The sequence below is a fragment of the Lepisma saccharinum genome, chromosome 10, assembly GCF_977018435.1.
Source record: "Lepisma saccharinum chromosome 10, izLepSacc3.1, whole genome shotgun sequence".
NCBI classification, from domain to species: Eukaryota; Metazoa; Arthropoda; class Insecta; order Zygentoma; family Lepismatidae; genus Lepisma; species Lepisma saccharinum.
The window spans coordinates 30238557-30256647 of record NC_139238.1 but is presented as its reverse complement, the minus strand read 5'-3'; the positions used below and the strand labels follow the sequence as shown (position 1 = coordinate 30256647).

The window sequence follows — 18091 nt, the reverse complement described above, 5'->3', positions numbered from 1 at the left end:
TTCCTTGTATTTTCTTCCACATCTACTCCTTTACTCTGTTGATTAAAACGTTTCTATCTTATAATGACACGCAAAGCAGACGTTAGTATGTCTTGCTTAAACGCTAGAAAGTTTACCCTGGTACAGTGTCTCTCAAAAGTTTTAGGACAACGACATTTTAAACTAGGCAACCCAATTTACACAAGGCGTTGGTGGGTTGCGTGTAGAGTTAGGCTCAATGTCAGGGTTGCCACATGCACAATAGATATTTATAAAATACGCGAAAAAATAAAAACAAGTATTATTATATATAATTATTAATCGCAAGTGACAATATTCTTTCTCTAAGATAAAAATAGGTTTTCTGGTATTTCATCGCTGATGAGTCTACAGAAAGGAAAAGAGGTGAGAGAAAACAAGAAGTGACAAAAAAGAGGAGAAAGAGAAAGCAAAAGGAGAAGAGGAAAAGTAGAGGAGAGAAGAAATACAGGATAGACGAGGAGAGGAGATGTAGTGAGGAGAATGGAAGAAGATTCTAGGAGAGATGAGGAAAATGGAGCAAAGAAGAGAAGAGGAGGAAAACGAGATGAGAGAAGAGGAGACGAGAAGAGGGGAGTAGAGAGTAGAGTAAAGGAGAGCAAAAGAGAAGAACGAAAAGAAGAGAAGAGTCCAGTGGAGTCGGAAATCTAAGACAGGAAAGGAGATACGGGGAGTGGAGATGAGTGGGATGGAGATAAGATGCAGGAAAAGTAGGTAAGGCGATATGAGATAAAAGCAGAGCAGAAGGAGGGGAGAGGAGAAGGAGAAGAGAAGATCAGAAGGGACTGAAGAGAATAGATAGTTTCAGAAAATATCGTCTCAGCGTCAAGAATTGATGCATTGGTCAAATTATCGACATGAAACATTCAATAACATTTTGAAATGTATTGGAGAATGTATTGGATCGGTTCGAAATGCCGTTTGACTTAGTTCAGAGCAAGATAAAATCTTCCATGTAAGATCTTTGATTTTACCTGCGATTATACCACTAAAAACATGAATGTAATTTTAATATTTATAAGAATTCTCCAACTTTTGTCCACTTCTCGGTTCGTTGAAATGGAGATTTTGTAATTTAATATTTCCCCTTCCCCCATCGTTAATTCCAAACTGAATCATTCCGTTTCACACGGCGTGGACAATGAACACAATGGGATAGGTCTAAAACTTACGAAAAGTTTCTGCCACCGGAAGGGTTTGAACCTACGACCACCAGATTGACAGTCCTGAACGGTGAACACTATCCTACAAGCTCTCGCTCCTGAAAGTAAGTAGAAGGAGCTGACCAGTGTGAAATGTAGATGCAACTCTCCTCCTACATGTAATGTGCAAACAATACTTGTTTGTAACAAAGAAAACGAAGATAGTACGACTCGGTTGAAACATTTAATGGAGAATTGCACATGATGAGAACCAGGGGCGGCCGCTCATAAGGACGATACGGACGCCGCACTGCCATGTTCAACCGCAAGTGAACAAACATTACATTAACATTTACATGTTAGCTTTTACATTGTCTGAATTGCAAATATTCCATTGCTTATAGATCGTTGGTTAGTCGGTTCTGTATTCATTCTTCCGCGACAATTGCAAAGTTTGCACGCCACCGTGCGGGGGAATACGGAACTTCGAGAGAAATCTGGCGGGGCGCCGTCCTCCCAATTTACGAGACGTAGAGCATTCTCAGTCGCGGTCGCGAGGGGTAAATGCCGAGGAAACTGAGGGAATAACACGCGCGGGATCCCTGGCTGGGAGGACGGAGGGTTTGTCGTCCGAAACCCACCTCCTAGGCAAAACTGGCTCTCTCTTCGGAGAACGGTAAACAATGAAGAGTTGCCAGAAGCAATGAAGTTAACGTAAGAAAGAAAATTACCAACCGTTGAAAAAAATATTCTGTATTCCATAATCTTATTCATTTATGACAAGAGTAGAGCAATAAATAACGCAATTTCCAATGAGGAAAGAAAATGTCGCTAACTGAAAAAGTACAGACTCTTGCATGATTTTTGTTATTTATCGTCGCTTTTTGCTACTTTTCGGTAATCACGACGATGAGGATGAGTGATGATGGTATAATGAAATTGATGGAGGGGCACTCACAAAGAACACACATACCCATGCCGGGATTCGAACCCAGGAGCCCTGGCTTTGTAATCCGGTATGCTAGCCACGGAAGTCGGCTATAGATTCTTGTTACACGCAAAATTATCGTGTAGCTATATGCGTTGTATTTTTTCTGAATTTAGTGAAAAGTACATTTGGATTACAATGATGTGGAGTACATCATGTAGATTTAAATACATGTTTTGATTAGCACCTTTGAAAAAAATCCTGATAATGTGACAAAGTTCTCCAATTTCTTTTCAAGGCGGATGTTAAATAAATTAAAAACTCGTCATTTAACCCTCGGATGCATGTCACTTTTTTTTTACAACTTTACATATGTGGGGTCAATTTGACCCCAATGCAATTATGCATTGAAATAAGTACGACAGAGTAAATAGTTCATCTAATATGGTTTATTGGTTAATAATTTATCTGAATGTAACATAGGAAACAATTACCCTTTTTTATTATTATTATTTAAGCCCCCCCCGAAGAAATAAGAATGTATTGATAATTCACTATTCTACATATTAATGGTAGTTACACTTCGCTCGCAATTGTCAGAACTTCAGTTGACTTGAGAAACAGTATTTTAGAGATAACACAATACAGCACTAAATATTATTTTATCTAGAACAAATAAATTTAAAAAAAAATAAAAATTAAAAAATAATAAAAAAGAAATAAAAAGAAGAATGTGCCGGCCTCTCATGGCAATTAAGTACACCTCACTCACATTCTGAGCACACCACAATCACACTGCTGTGGACCTTGAACACAGGTTTCCCACATCTCCTGCAATGTTCCGTCGTCTTCCTGTCCTCTTGTCTTGTGCAGACATGGCATCTTACACTTTTTTTGAAGATCTCTCCTCCAGACTCTGTGCCTGCTTCACTACGCCGCAAAGTTCCATTGCCTCGGTTACTGGTTTCTTCAGGTTCAAGCTTTGGCACCTCCCCCGCATGTGAGGAAAAATCAACTCATTCGCCAACTCGATAAGGAACATACGGCGTCTGTGACTGACGCCTGAATGGTAATCAGAATGCTGTGACAATTAGCATGTGTATGCATTGAGAACGCCTACATTGATTACATTATAGAAGAGGGCCATTGGCCATCGACGTGTCTGTCTTCTGCAGGTGTATGTTTGAACCAGTTTGTCCATGGCGTCCACTCCACTCTTTGTTTGGTTGTAAAACTTTATGAATTCTGGCTTCTTCTTAGAATCATCATCATCAATGTGTATGTCATGATGCATGGTGCTGAGTAGAATGACATTCTTGCTTTTCTTCGGCATGCAGCTTACCAGGGTCTCATCTTCATGGAAGGCGAATTGTGATGTGCAAGGCTGTCTTGTCTTGATGTTGGTAAGTGCAGGTGGGATTTCACGTCTGTTTTTCTTTACAGTTTGAACAATGGTTACATTTTGTAACAGGAGAGCGTTAGCCAAGTCATGACTTGTGAAGAATTGGTCAGTTGTGATATTTCTTCCAGAGTTCCGCAGTGTGTAGCACAGTTTCTACACGACGTTGGTGACGAGGTTCTTTTGAACTGGCTCTCCTGGCTGTCATCCCAAGTAGATTAGACCGTCTCTGGCGTAAATGTTATCATCATCGCAAAACCAGAAGAGCTTGATGCCGTATTTGGTTGGTTTACTTGGTATGCATTGCACGAACTTGCATCTCCCATGGAAAGGCACTAACTGTTCATCAATCGTAAGAAAGGTGCCGGGTACCATGATTCTGCGACAGTTTTTGATAAAACGTGTCCAGATATATCGAAATACAGCCATGTGATCAGTCTCCAGACGTGCAGCGCCAGTATGTTTGTCATCAGATCAGAGCAGTCTTCTGATGTCTTCGAAACGATTTACTCCAAAGGTTGCTTTGTACTTCGGGTTGGAGAATTTGTTGAGAAAAAGCTCACAAACAGGAACATCCCAACTTCTCTCAGTTGGTCTCGATTTGCGCCAAATACATCTGCGCATGCGCACTTTGCAGTGAGTCAAGGCAGGGTGGGTGGTTGACCTTGAGATGATTTAGTTTACTTTGGCCATAATTGATGTAGGATCAATTTCCGTTTATGAATGTTTTCCTGCTGTTTTCAGGCTGGGGTCAAAATGACCCCACACATGGAAAGGAGGGGTATTGTTAAAAAAACGTTAAAAATATAATTTAAAATAAATTGTAAGAAATGTATTTATACATGTTCCTATAGCTGAAGTAGCATGGTAAGATGTCACAGAAAATCAGAATTTTTTATTTAGATTTTATTATAATACCAGGAAATAAACAGACAGTGGGGTCAAAATGACCCCACACATGCATCCGAGGGTTAAACTCACCAAGAGTCGCTACAGGAACCTGTAAACTACAAATTTCTTAAAATTTGGCAAAATTGTCTGGCAACCCCGAAGCAATAAAACGACTCTTCGTTTTCCATGGAAAAGTGAAGTGAAGCTTTTTCGGTAGTTGTGCATTTGTCGCGATGAACAGTGTGGAGAAATTGTTGGTGCGAAGTTTTTCTACCAGAAGTCAGAAGTCTGGATGAAAAAATAAACAAAAAATCTAGTCCGAACAAGTGTCAAAGAAGGGAGGTCGTGAGTTCACTTGCAAATTTCGCGTTGAAGGACAGAAGGATGAATTTCAGTTACAAGCATGTCTGAAGATTTCTGGTAAGTTTGAAGTTTTTACTTTAGAGCTTCTGGTAAAGCAGATATCACCTTTCCAGTGAGATATTTATTTTGGTGCCCTATTTCACATATCAATTAGTCATGTTGGACAGGAGACATTTTCTGTGTAACTTTTTACTAGAAATTTTCACGATCAATTCACGTAAATATTCGTCATTGTGCTTATCAAGTTGTGTAAAAATTAATATCCCTTCTTCTGTTAAACGACTAAATCTCTTAGAATTATCTTTCTTCTTCCATCTTCTTCGCATTACTGTTAAATAATTATTAATTTAAAACGTGTAAAACATGATATTCGGTAAACACGAACGTATCAATTTCTTATCACGTTGGCTGTTATACGAAATTCATCATTTAAACTCGCATTACTAGTAGAGCAAATTTTTGCCGGCCCCCGTGGGCGTATTTACAAACCAGAACCAGAGGTATATAACACGTTCTTATTGGCTGTGTGCACCGGAAGTGTTTATGTTCCGTGTCCATTGTTCCTTGCTTCTTCATTTACAGCAAAAGTATAGAAAAATAAGACTTGGGATTATAAAGTTTGTAAACAGATTGTCGAAATTATGTTAAGAAATTACGTTTATATAATAAAATAAATGTTTAAAATGCTATACGTTGGATATACATAATTTTCTCAGTAGTCATTGGTAGTTACAATGTTTGCACTGATGTGACTTTAAATAGAAAAATCATTCACTTCAAGAAGAGTTCTGATTTCTGTCTTCTAAAACATTAATTTAAATAATTTTGCTAAAAAAGGAACCTTAGTGTAAATGGGTTTCTTATCTTGTTGGGATGGATATCTGAAATCTACACTGTTAATTTGAACCCTGCCATCTAGCGTTAACTTGAAGGAACGCTGCATCAACTTCCGGAATGGCAGCCAATCAGTAGCCAAATGTCGCTGGAGGTTCTGCAGTACTATAGGGTTTGTAAATACGCCCCCCGTGGCGGGGTGGTTAGCACATCGCGCTACGACGCCAGGGATCCCGTGTTCGAATCCCGGCCTGGGCATGGATTTTGTGAGTGTCCATTCATCAATTTCATCATATCACTCATCCCCATCTTCGCAAATTAGCCAAATGTGGCACAAGAGGCGAAGTAAAATAAAGCAAATCAATAGAGCAAATTTGTGAGCTATCGCCCCTCCACTTTGGATCACCACGAGCCGCCACTGATGAGAACTTTTCATTCGATATTTGCGGAGGTATCCTTGCATTGAGCTCGAATGGGAAAAGGGGTAATATTAGTATGTCCTGAATTGCCACAAATATAAATAGTTATTTCATTAATATTTGAAGCAGTACACAATTATCGTTAGAGTATCATAATTCACGATTTTATACATGAAAATATCCCTTTGAATGTGTGGCAATTCATTTATTTGTTTATTTTATTATAAATTCCATATGCAAAACAATGTAGCCACTATACAATGCTATTACAAATAATGTTACCATGCTCTTGTTTAATAGCAGGGGATTTAAAAAAATTATGTTAGTAGCGCTCCCGCCACTCGGATCACCGAGTGGCGGGAGCGGTACTAACAATTTTGTGGCTTATAAAGGCAGAACTTTAAAAATTTTGAGCACTTCCTAGATAATTCCCTCCTGGCTCTCATGTTCCTCTCCACTGATCCTGCTGTTCTTATTTCAGGTTTGAAAATGGACTCGGCGTGACTATCACCATACCGGAGTTAAAAATCGACACGGACTTCCTGAGTGATTACATAATCTTTGGACTCAACGGTTCTGATTCCGGGTACCTAATGGCCAGTCTTGGTAAGTATACAGTAACATGTCTCCTTTCCATTGTTGCATTGCAGGAATCCAAATTCAGGATCCAGAATATTCCAACCGTCAGACTGTCGTCCTGCACACTACAGCAATATCGCAACGTTACTATTACAACAATTAGCAAAGAAATCAAAGCATTCAAAAATATATCGAACCATACTCTCTAATTTAAAAGTTACTTGATTTCCAGTTGCAATTGCCAGATTTGACAGAGTATCTTGGAGTTATATATATTTTATGGTTCTAACTCAATAACATAACCTTATATACAGTCACGGACACTGCCGGTTTGTAATGAATACATTGACTTTCAATGGAATCGTTACAAGCCGGCAGTGTCCGTGACTGTACGTTATATATTCAAAGTACAGAGTGAGTCTAAAGTCCCTGACCACCCCTTATAAAATGAAAGGGAGTGAAGATTGCAGCAATTGGTCATGGTAGTAATATGTTAGGCCTAGGGGGAACCATTTTGGTGCATGTCATGACAACGTTCGCCATCTTGGTGACCGCCATCTTGGATCCAACTTCATTTCTCTAAATGTGAAGGGGGGCATGTGGGGTATGGTTTTGGGCTAGAATTTCACCAGGAATTCAGTGCTGAAGTCAGATTTATGAAAACGTAAATGATAAGGAAGTTATGCACATATGAAAGTTACACAATGTGTTCAATATGCTGTCCTTCTTGTGCTATGCACATGTTGAGACGGTTCTACCATGCTCTGTGGACACGGGGAAATATCTCAGGTGTGATTTGTGCACAGGCATCCAGTATCCGTTGCTGCAAGTGACCCACATCCAGAATATTTTCGGCATTCACGATTGACTTTATATGACCCCAGAGGTAAAATCGAGTGGGGGTCAAATCTAGTGATCGGGGAGGCCATTCCACTTGCCCACGTCGACCAACCCATCGACCATGGAAATGGAGGTCCAGATAGTGACGAACCTGTCGCCCATAATGAGGTGGTGCCCCATCCTGCTGAAAATATGAGGGGAAGCTGCCACCCTCCGTCAAAACTAACGGTAAATTGTGTTCTTCTAACAACTGCAAGTAGCCCTCTGCATTTAAATTGTCATGAATGAAGAATGGGCCAATGATACGTGTCCCCCAGATCCCGGCCCACACCATAACCTTCCCAGCCCCAACCATATTGCTCGGATCTCTCCACAACGGGTTCTCCTATCAAGGTCGTCCTCAGAGAGATGGTGCAGCAGCTGCAGCTTGTGCGGGTGCCACTTAACCATCTTTAACACCCTGCAAATCGAACTCTGGCTGACACCACATTGCACAGACATTCGACGTGTGCTGCGCTGCGAAGACTTGGCAAGCGATGCTAGCACTACCGTAGCTGTTCTTTCGTCAGTGGCAGTTGACTGTACCGCTCTCTTCGAACCTGGTCAGTAATTGGGACACTGTAACGTGCGACACATGGTTCCGTCGAGGGCTCCGTTCGTTGAATCACGAGCTACAGCACGGGCACTTCTACCCCCTTACAGCTTGATGACCTGGATTCGTTCGGCCTTGGTCAATGGTGTGGTTCTGAACCTGCAAATGATACGTAATTATCACTTCCATATGCCCATAACTTCCTTATCATTTAAGTTTTCATAAATCTGACTTCACCACTGAATTCCTGGTGAAATTCTAGCCCAAAATCATACCCCACATGCCCCCCTTCCCATTTAAAGAAATGAAGTTGGATCCAAGATGGCGGACGTTGTCATGACATGCACCAAAAAGGTTCCCCCTAGGCCTAACATATTGCTACCATGACCAATTGCTGCAATCTACACTCCCTTTCATTTTATAAGGGGTGGTCAGGGACTTTTGACTTACCCTGTATAGTTAAGCTTTTAATCCTTGCCTGTGGTTTATGTTAACAATAATGAGTAGATCATGGGTACATATTTTCATGGAACACATGTTTCTATTTCTTTCAGCCAATGTCACATTGATGAACGACATAACGCATCATCTTGAGTTTAATGATGGAGTATTGTACACCAAAATAGACAATGTTGAAACGGATATGAGAACTCAGGGAGTACGAATGAGAACTCAAAATGTCGAGGGTACGATACCGGATGTGAGCGGTGAGTGCTTTTCTACTTACTTGTAAGTTTGTGTTCGATAATTACTCAATTTGTGTATATACCGGAAGAAGCCTTTGACTGATTGATTCATTGATTTATTGAATTGTTGTTTTAAGTCCATTTTACGCACAGAAAGGCTAATCGGCACTGGACCTACAGTTTAAAATGGGATCCGAACCAATATGTGCCTCCACCGGGTATCAAACACGGGACCCCTTGATTACAAGCCGACAACGATATCCGAGAGGCTAGAGAGGAAGCTTTTGGTACGTTGCGTTGAGTAATGTACTTTTCTTGTGAGGTTGAAGAAGGTAAGGTGCAAATGTTTTGTAAAATTGAAGCACAAATCTGGTGTTTCTCTTTATAGGTTCTAACAATTAGCATAACCAGTCAAGGGCTCACCGGGCGGGCACATGCCCCCTCCCAAAATATTGCCATATTATGTAAAAATATCAATTAATGCCCTGAGAATGTTTACAAAATACTTTGTGACATAGCTATACAGTGCTGATCTTTAAGCTTTCATGCATTCATAATTGTTTGGGATAGTTTAGTGTATGTATTATCACTTGCGTTATGAATGTGTGAGAATTTGTATTTTAAGTGTTCATTTAACATGTCGCCACCAGATGGCAGGACTGTGCAGACTCTCTTCTTCGGAGATTGTTCAGGGCGTGGTATGTATCGGGAAAGACCCGCACTGAACGAGAGAACAGCGAGAGGCGATCTACTCTACTCCAATGTAGTCCAGTGTCAGTGTATATTAAATAGTGCATATAGTTATTCCAGTGTTTAATTACGAAAAGCAACAATAATTTAGGCTGAAATTTATGTTTGGAAGCAACCAACAATGAATAAAACCACAACGGGAGTTACGAACTTGTCATGTAAGAACTTGTCCAATGTAACAATCAGTGCTCACGGGTCAAAGCGCCTGCGTCATGGGAATTTTTTTTGGGGGGGACAAAATTTTATACCAATTCTATATACGCAGCTTCACACAAAAATGGGGGGGATTGTATCGTTTGATTGACTTCTTATTGATTTTCAATCACCTGTGGGTGATCGCGGCGATAGGGTTGAAATGAAACACCACCTCTTATGCCTTAAGAATCGGTTTGGATGGAGGGGAGGTGCATTAATACAAGGTTAGTCGAGCAGACAAACTGTGCCGAATAAGGTTGACTAACAATGGCAGTGAGCCTAAAGTATCTAAAGTAAACATATATTGCTTAAATATGTCTATTATACAGTGACGCAACTGCAGGGGAGCAGGGTGGTCATTGCCCCCCCAAATCTTCAACGGAAGTCAATTCTAGGGGGGCAAGGGGGGACAAACATTGACAGCCAAGGGCACCTGCAGGGGGGGAGGCACAGAGTAGCAATTACCCCCTTCGATTTCAAATTTTATGCGAATAAAACTACACTTTCTAAAATTTTCTTGCTTGCTTCGCTCGCATTATCTGCTTTTCGCGTTTTAGTCAAGTTCAGAGCTGTAGCTAGGGTCGGCGGGAGTCCGGCATGGGCGCCGAATGATCTAAAAAAACGTTGTACAAGAGAGAATGCCATGGCGTCCAGTGAAATTATTTGCGCCCTATTAAATCCATATTCTTTTCAATTGCAATAATTGGATCTAAAAATTTTCTTGCTCGCTTCACTCGCAATCTCCTGGTTTTCTGTAATATAATGTATTTAAATAATATGTGTTGTATATTTGTATTGAATAAGCTTTGAATACGTACACAATTCAGTGTTAGCTTGTTGCATATGTATATTCTTATTTTATGTCGCTCCATGTTGCATATATGTAAAACATATGTTGTACATGAAAGTTACATATATATCCTCGAAATGCATTTATCATTCATTTTCGGCCATTCAAAAATACAGTTTGTGTGCTTGATTTCCATTATTAGCTAATGTGAAATTCACGGTGTAGAAAAAATATTTCAAATCGTTTGTTCCAAACAAATGCTTTAGCACAGATTTCTACCCCCTTTTTGATTAATTTATGAGGGTAATAACTACTACTACTACTACTACTATCACTAGTAATAATGTCATTATTATTATTATTATTATTATTATTATTATTATTATTATTATTATTATTATTGGTACGTTTATCCTGGTACTTGCCCCTCCCCCCGCCCCCAGACAAAAATTCGTGGTTGCACCTCTGGTATTATACGTATTATTCCGCAAATTTTGTCTGACAAAAATAATTTGAGTAATCATGTTCTACCTATTTTGCGGGGAGCGCGTCATGGGCCTTAGGGGGGCACCCCTGTATGTGGGAGGGATGCCATCATCCCCCAGACCCCTTCTTTGAGACTCCTAACAACAACTGTGCACTGAAAAAGGTAAAAAAGGTAAAGTGTTCCCCTGTGCATAGCAGCACGCCATGAAGGCGTATAGGGGGTGTGGGGGTAACGCCGAACATTTTATTGATCCGGTCGTGAGTGGGGTGATGTGATCACGCCCCTGACCGCCTTTACCCCCCAGGGTTTCCCCCAGGTACCCATGTCGAATAACAACTGTGCACTTGAGATTTAACAGATCACATCAGAAGTTTATGTGTTTGTAACAAAGCTAAGATGCGTACCATTGTTAGGGGCCAATGTTTTGAACGAGCTCTTGTTACGACTGAAGAAATATTCAGTCCTGTTAATTGTAGATTCAAGAGTAGTATTTTATAAATAAATTAGTCACAATTAATATGCATTTTAATAATAACAATGATATGAATTGCAAGTTTTATTTCAGTGATATTTCCCTCTAACCATTTTCCAACACTTTTCCTTATCAATGGTTGAACGACTGGTTGTGTCTTACTCCACGTTTTCCAATGAAATTTATTTGGTGAACGTAAAAATGTATGTATTCCTATTGATGGGACTGGTTTCCTTCGTACTCCCGATCCCCCCCCCCAAATAAATCAGAAGCAAAATTTGTTTAGAAATGGGTGTTCGTCGTGGTAGATAACCGCAAATCTTTCTAGTAGAGTGCATTTGCCTCAGAGTTTGGCAGTAACGAGTTACTTGTAACACCGTTACAAGTAATTGTTACGTTTTCTGGAGTAACGATAACTGTAACTCCTTTATAAATGAGTAAAGTAACTCAGTTACTTTCGCAGGAAATGAGTAACTTCTCTACACGTTTAAGAAATAATGAACGAAGTTAACCTTGTCTACGTACGTTTGTAAGTTTTCAAGCACTATTGTTTACTTTGACTTTCTTACCTTAACATAATGTTATTTTAAAGAAAGCTGAATTAATGTTAACTGTAGATGGTCGTACGAGAAAATGGAGAGCCTGCTTTCAATTTATGCATGCACTTAACTTACTTCTTAAAGTAACGACATCTGTAAGAGAGTTAATTTTGAAAATGAGTTACTATAACCAGGCTCGCAGCTAACGCCACCGTAAGATCCTCTCCCCCTATGTACAATTTCAACTATAACATCTAGGCAACGTCGTGTTGGATAGCTCATTATATTTTATTATATTTGTACCACGTTTCAGATATATCATTTTTGACAAATTTGTGGCAGTTTTCAGAGCAATTTTTCCCCAGTGGGGGCCGGAGCTAAATCTGAGCCTGGTTATAACTGTAACTGAATGAACTTTGAACAATGACACTGAAATTAACTTTCCAAACGAAACGCCATGGCGCGACAGTGCTCTAAGGGCCAAGGCCTGACAGTAGACTTTTGCATTGTGTGACGTGCGGTCTGCGAATCCAGTCCCATCGCCGCTATTTTCTGGCCTTTTGGGTCAGAGCTCACCCTTCTTTTCAAGTATCTTCCCTGTAGGTCCAGTTCCGATTAGCCTTACTGTGCATAAAGTGGATTTAAAACAACAAAGCAAATCAAGTAGCTTCCCAATTGTCCTGACGACGCTGAGTCAACCACCGAAACTTTGTAGCTCCGCCCACCGGGGATCGAACCTGGGACCACTCACACCAGAGGCGGGAGCGCTAACCATACGGCTAAGAGGGATATCTTTAACTTTGCAAGCACTACCACTTTTACACTGCAGTACTGCTTCGAAAAACTCAAGTGGAACGAAGCAGATGATGCAGACGACGATGTTCTTGTCAACCTTTTGCCAGCTACAGATCTGCAGAATGGTTTTTGTTGCTTCCTACTTGACACTTAGCAGGAAGAGTTTTTGTTTGTTTGTTTGAGTTGGTGTTTTAAGTCCACTTTATGCACAGTAAGGCTAATCGGGACTGGACCTACAGTTTAAAGTTGGATCCGAACCACTATGTACCTCCACAGGGTATCGAACCCGGGACCCCTTATTACAAGGCGACCACGCTACCAACTTGGCAGGAAGAGTTGGATACGATAACGGGAGACAAGCTTCTTTGCTATTAAGCCCACCATTAAGCTGTTCCTCGTTCCGTCTCTCCCGTCGAGAAGGGGTCATTTTAACACGGATTTGCATTGGATAGAGTCATTGGACATTTCGTCATTTGCTGCAAGGGTTGGACCCTCCCATCTGTCGTGTATGTAATGTTTTAACTGTTTGGCCTATTCTTATTGAATTTCCCAATGGTAATACCCTCAGATAAACTTTTAACTACGGATGGACGATATCGGAAATTTGATATCGCGGTATATCGTCAAGAAAATATCGTCACAGACGATATCGTGACGATATATCGTCTAGTTCATAACGCCTGGACGATATTTCAATATCGCGATATATGGTCTAGTTGATATCGTCTATCCGCCATGTTTGGAGGTGGTGACAGTTCTTTAACCAATTCTTTTATCTTTTTGAGAAGTACATGTCTTTTACACTGTATCTGATGATTTCAAATTGACTTACCTTTTAATGTGTTATGTATGTCCTGTACAGGTCCCTTTGCACTTTTAACCCATCTCAAGGGGCTCCTTGCACCCCACTTTTTAACTCTAGGCAGGGTGGATTAAAATAATGTTTTTTTTTTATTTAAAAAATCATTTTATTTAAAACATGCATAATATTATTTGCATGGTCTTTTGGCACCAAACATGTATATGTATTTTTTTAAAAGGCCTTCCCGATGGCGCAGTGGTAGCGTCGTCGCCTTGTAATCAAGGGGTCCCGGGTTCGATACCCGGTGGAGGCACATAAAACTGTAGGTCCAGTCCCAATTAGCCTTTCTGTGCATAAAGTGGACTTAAAACAGCAAATCAATCAATCAAAGAATCTAGTAAATGACCCTGTGAAAATTTGAACAGTTTATTAAAGCAAATAAAGCATTATATGTAAATATATATTTCTCCCTTTCTGATATTGTATATACATATGAACCTATTATGGAAATGTTCCTTGAGTGTATTAATGAAACTATCATAATTCAGTAACTTTTCTTCCAGTGAAAATAAAACATTCTGGATGTACTCTATAATTATAACTTAAAATCATTTTTATAGTATTTGTAGCTGTATGTTGGTGTTTTTTAAAAAATATATATTGAATAAATAAAAATATTGAATTTTAAACCAAGAGAAATGTAAAATGTTTACAGTTTACATATTACATTTCCTTTCGTATGAGATTCACACCATTAGTACATATATTTTGTTTCCTTTCATTTCCTTTCTTAGAGCCTAATAAACACCATTAAATGATTAGACGATTAATGTACTTTCACCAAAAGCGATTTTGATATCTACAAAACCTTTTGTACATTTTTCTATAAATTATTTATTTAAATCTTGATTTAAATCTCGAGAGCCATAGCCAAGGGAATGGATAATAGTAAAATTTCGTTCCTGGTACTGCTTGATTACACCAAGGCATTCGACTCCATAAAACCACAACCTCTTGGTACAGAAATTGAAACCTATCGGTATAAAAGATAAAGAATTGTTATGGTTTCAGTCTTATTTAACGAACAGGCAACAATGTGTAAAATTAGTACACGAGAATAAGTTGTGCATATCTAAATGCCTTGGTATCAAACAAGGAGTACCACAAGGTAAAGTATTCTAGGACCTATCCTCTTTCCCTATACATAAAAGATTTTAGTGAAGCACTAAAACACTGCAAATACCACCAGTATGCAGATGACACACAAATATATATACAAACACCATTAAGAAACAGTGCAATGGTCCTAGAAGCATTGCAACAAGACCTCAATTCAATATCTAAATGGTCTGTACATTTTAACACAAGGCACAATGAGTAACCTCAAAAAGTTAGAACAATTAGAACTCCCCCTCCCTACATTGAATAATTCTAAAATACAACAAGTAAAATCAGCACGCAGCCTCGTCATAATATTGGACGAGAATCTACGTTGGGTTTCTCACACACACATAATTAAAAACTCGATAGCCAAACTGAATTAACTTTTTCCATTCAAACATATGCTAAGCAAAGAAACGAAAACTCACCTAGTCAACACACTTGTAATGCCAAAAATTGATTATGCTTCTCCCGTATTTAAAAACATCAACAGTATCCTAAATTACAAGCTACAAAAACTTCAAAACAGTTGCATAAGATTTATACTGAATGTCAAATGAAGATAACACATTTTCCCGTACTTGCAGGAACTTAATTGGTTAAACGTTAAAACTTGGAGAACATTTTTGGTATTGTCGTTTCTGTACAGGATTCTGAACAATAAGGAACCTAAATATTTATATGATCAAATTGACCCGTACTAAAAGAAGGGAAAACAAATTAATCTTCGTCAAAAAACACAATTCACGATTCCCACACACAGAACAACACTGTACGGAAATTCCTTCATAGTCACTGCAATAAAAGAATGGAATGACCTCCCCCACCACTGACCTCAGGGGAGCTCCACCCTGCAACATACAAAATAAACCTAAAGCAGCATCTACTGTCCAAACAAGACAAGGCAAGACAAGACAATCTACTGGATTTGTCTATTCTGTAATGAATGGAATGAGGTATTGGTTTTAGTTGTAGCTGTAATAATTGTATTCTAATTGTGGTTTTAGATTTAACTCTCTACCTTCAGTACATTAATTGTTTATATTATAAGTATGAATGTTTTATTTTTATTTTTCTACTGCAACAGTGATTTTCAGGAAGTGTAAAGTGTCAAATGTAATATGTATTTCACAAGGGTTTGTTGTAAGAACGGCCCCCGAGGCCGAAACACGACCTCCAATAAAGGTGATTTTATTATTATTATTATTATTATTATTATTTAAAACAACCTCATTTAAATCAATCCATCTTGCTCTCAGATAAAGATTTTAGATTAGGAATTTCCCCCGTATATTCTGAAGGGTGCAAAATTGCCAAGTGTGCCGGCATATCCATATATTTAAGTTCACTCATTCACTCTATTCTTCCAGACGAAAGCTACAATGCGTTTCTCGAGAACAACGCTACAAACGTGGTGGAACTGCTCAGTCCCCAGATACAGGTGTACTTTGAAAAAATGCTGAAGCAAATACTTGGAGCTCTCCTTCACGACCACCCTCTTCATACTTACCTTGACGATGTGTAGTGTGTGCAGGAAGATATCTCATTTTTTTATTCATTGTGTGTGTAATTCATGTCTGTGCTTAATTGTAAGCCGGCATATAAGTCAATAAATGTTTACAAAAAAGAAAGAATTCTGATTTAATTGATTATTTTTGCTATTTAGTGTCGCTTTCATGCCACTTTTGGCTAATTTAATGATTGATTGTATAATAAAATACACTTCTCAAAATTGGTATTTGGTATTTTAGGTGCACCTTCGGTTTTCGTTGCGACTGACCTTGGGGCAGGGATTTTTTATTGGGTAGATGTGTATATTTTCTTCATTTCCAACTATACCTAAACAAATGTTAAGAATGAAGAAAAAAAATTAAGAAAAACTCATGAAAAGGTCGAGAATTTTGGATTTGTTATTTTGGTGTGTTTGGGTTTGTCTTGTGTAGTAGTTGTGGTGTGCTTGTATGTGGGTTTGTCTTGTGTAGTAGTTGTGCTGTCTAGTGTGGTTGGGTTTGTCTTGTGTAGTAGTTGTGCTGTCTAGTGTGTTTGTGTTTATCTTGTGTAGTAGTTATGCTGTCTAATGTGTTTCTGTTTGTCTTGTGTAGTATCGGTGGTGTGTATGTATGAGTCTTGTGTTGTAGTTGTGCTGTCTAGTATGTTTGTTTTGTCTTGCGTAGTAGTTGTGCTGTCTAATTTGTTTGTGTTTGTCTTGTGTAGTAGTTGTGGTGTGTAGTTTGTTTGTGTTTATATTGTGTAGTAGTTGTGGTGTGTTTGTGTTTATATTGTGTTATAATTGTGATGTGTTTGTGTGTGTCTTGTGTAGTAGTTGTGCTGTCTAATGTGTTTGTGTTCGTCTTGTGTAGTAATTGTGCTGTCTAATGTGTTTGTGTTTGTCTTGTGTAGTAATTGTGCTGTCTAATGTGTTTGTGTTTGTCTTGTGTAGTAGTTCCTCCATTCATATTGGGGGTTAGGCGTAGAGCTGACAACTCTGCACTGTAAAAAGACATGTCAAGAAACAGCAATATAAGGCCATGGATGTTCCCAAGGTAAAATATTCCGAAGGTAAAATAGTCCCCTGTTCGGATCTCCGGGTGGGGACTACTTTGGGAGGTCCCTGGACTAAGGATAAGATCTACATTAAGAATAAGGATATTAAATTAGGCACCTGGAATATTCTGAGCCTTTACCGGCCTGGGGCATTTCAGTGACAATTAATGAGATAGTTAAGTATAAATTAGATGTAGTAGCTGTACAGGAAGTTAGGTGGCCAGGAGAAGGGAATTGTAAAACTAAAAAATATACTTTTTTCTATGGTGGTACTGAAAATCATAATTTTGGAACAGGCTTTTTCATAAATAATAGAATTATCTCGGCTCTTAAAACAGTAGAATTTATTAATGATAGGATATCATATGCAGTTTTACAGGGTAGGTGGTGTAAAATTATTTTAATAAACATACATGCACCAACGGAAGATAAAGATGATAATACTAAAGATGATTTTTATACAGAGTTAGAACAGGTCTTTGATAAATTTTCTCAGTATGATATGAAAATTCTGTTAGGTGACTGTAATGCACAGATTGGCAAAGAAGAGACATTTAAACCCACGATTGGTAAAGAAAGTCTTCATGAATTAAGTAATGATAATGGTATAAGATTGATTACTTTTGCAACCTCAAAGAATTTAACTGTGAAAAGTACCACTTTTAAACATAAAGATATCCATAAATATACCTGGTCTTCTCCAGATGGTAAAACTCATAATCAGATAAATCATATTCTCATTGATAAGAGAAGGCATACTAGTATAATTGACGTTCGTACACATAGTGACCATTATTTAGTAATTGCTAAATTAAGAGAAAGACTCTCAGTGATAAATCATAAGCAACAAAATCTAAAAGTTATA

The 18091-nt window shown here is 38.7% G+C and overlaps 1 protein-coding gene across 1 annotated transcript in view; it reads left to right on the top strand.

Annotated features, from left to right (window-relative positions):
- LOC145994294 (uncharacterized) overlaps window positions 1–16326 on the top strand; it is a 68621-nt gene extending 52295 nt beyond the window's left edge. Inside the window, exons 4-6 of the mRNA XM_083130398.1 lie at window positions 6476–6600; window positions 8560–8712; window positions 16053–16326. Coding sequence (XP_082986524.1) covers window positions 6476–6600; window positions 8560–8712; window positions 16053–16207 — 433 coding nt within the window. The 3' untranslated portion in view covers window positions 16208–16326. The remainder of the gene's footprint in view (window positions 1–6475; window positions 6601–8559; window positions 8713–16052) is intronic.
- Window positions 16327–18091: the final 1765 nt, after the last annotated feature.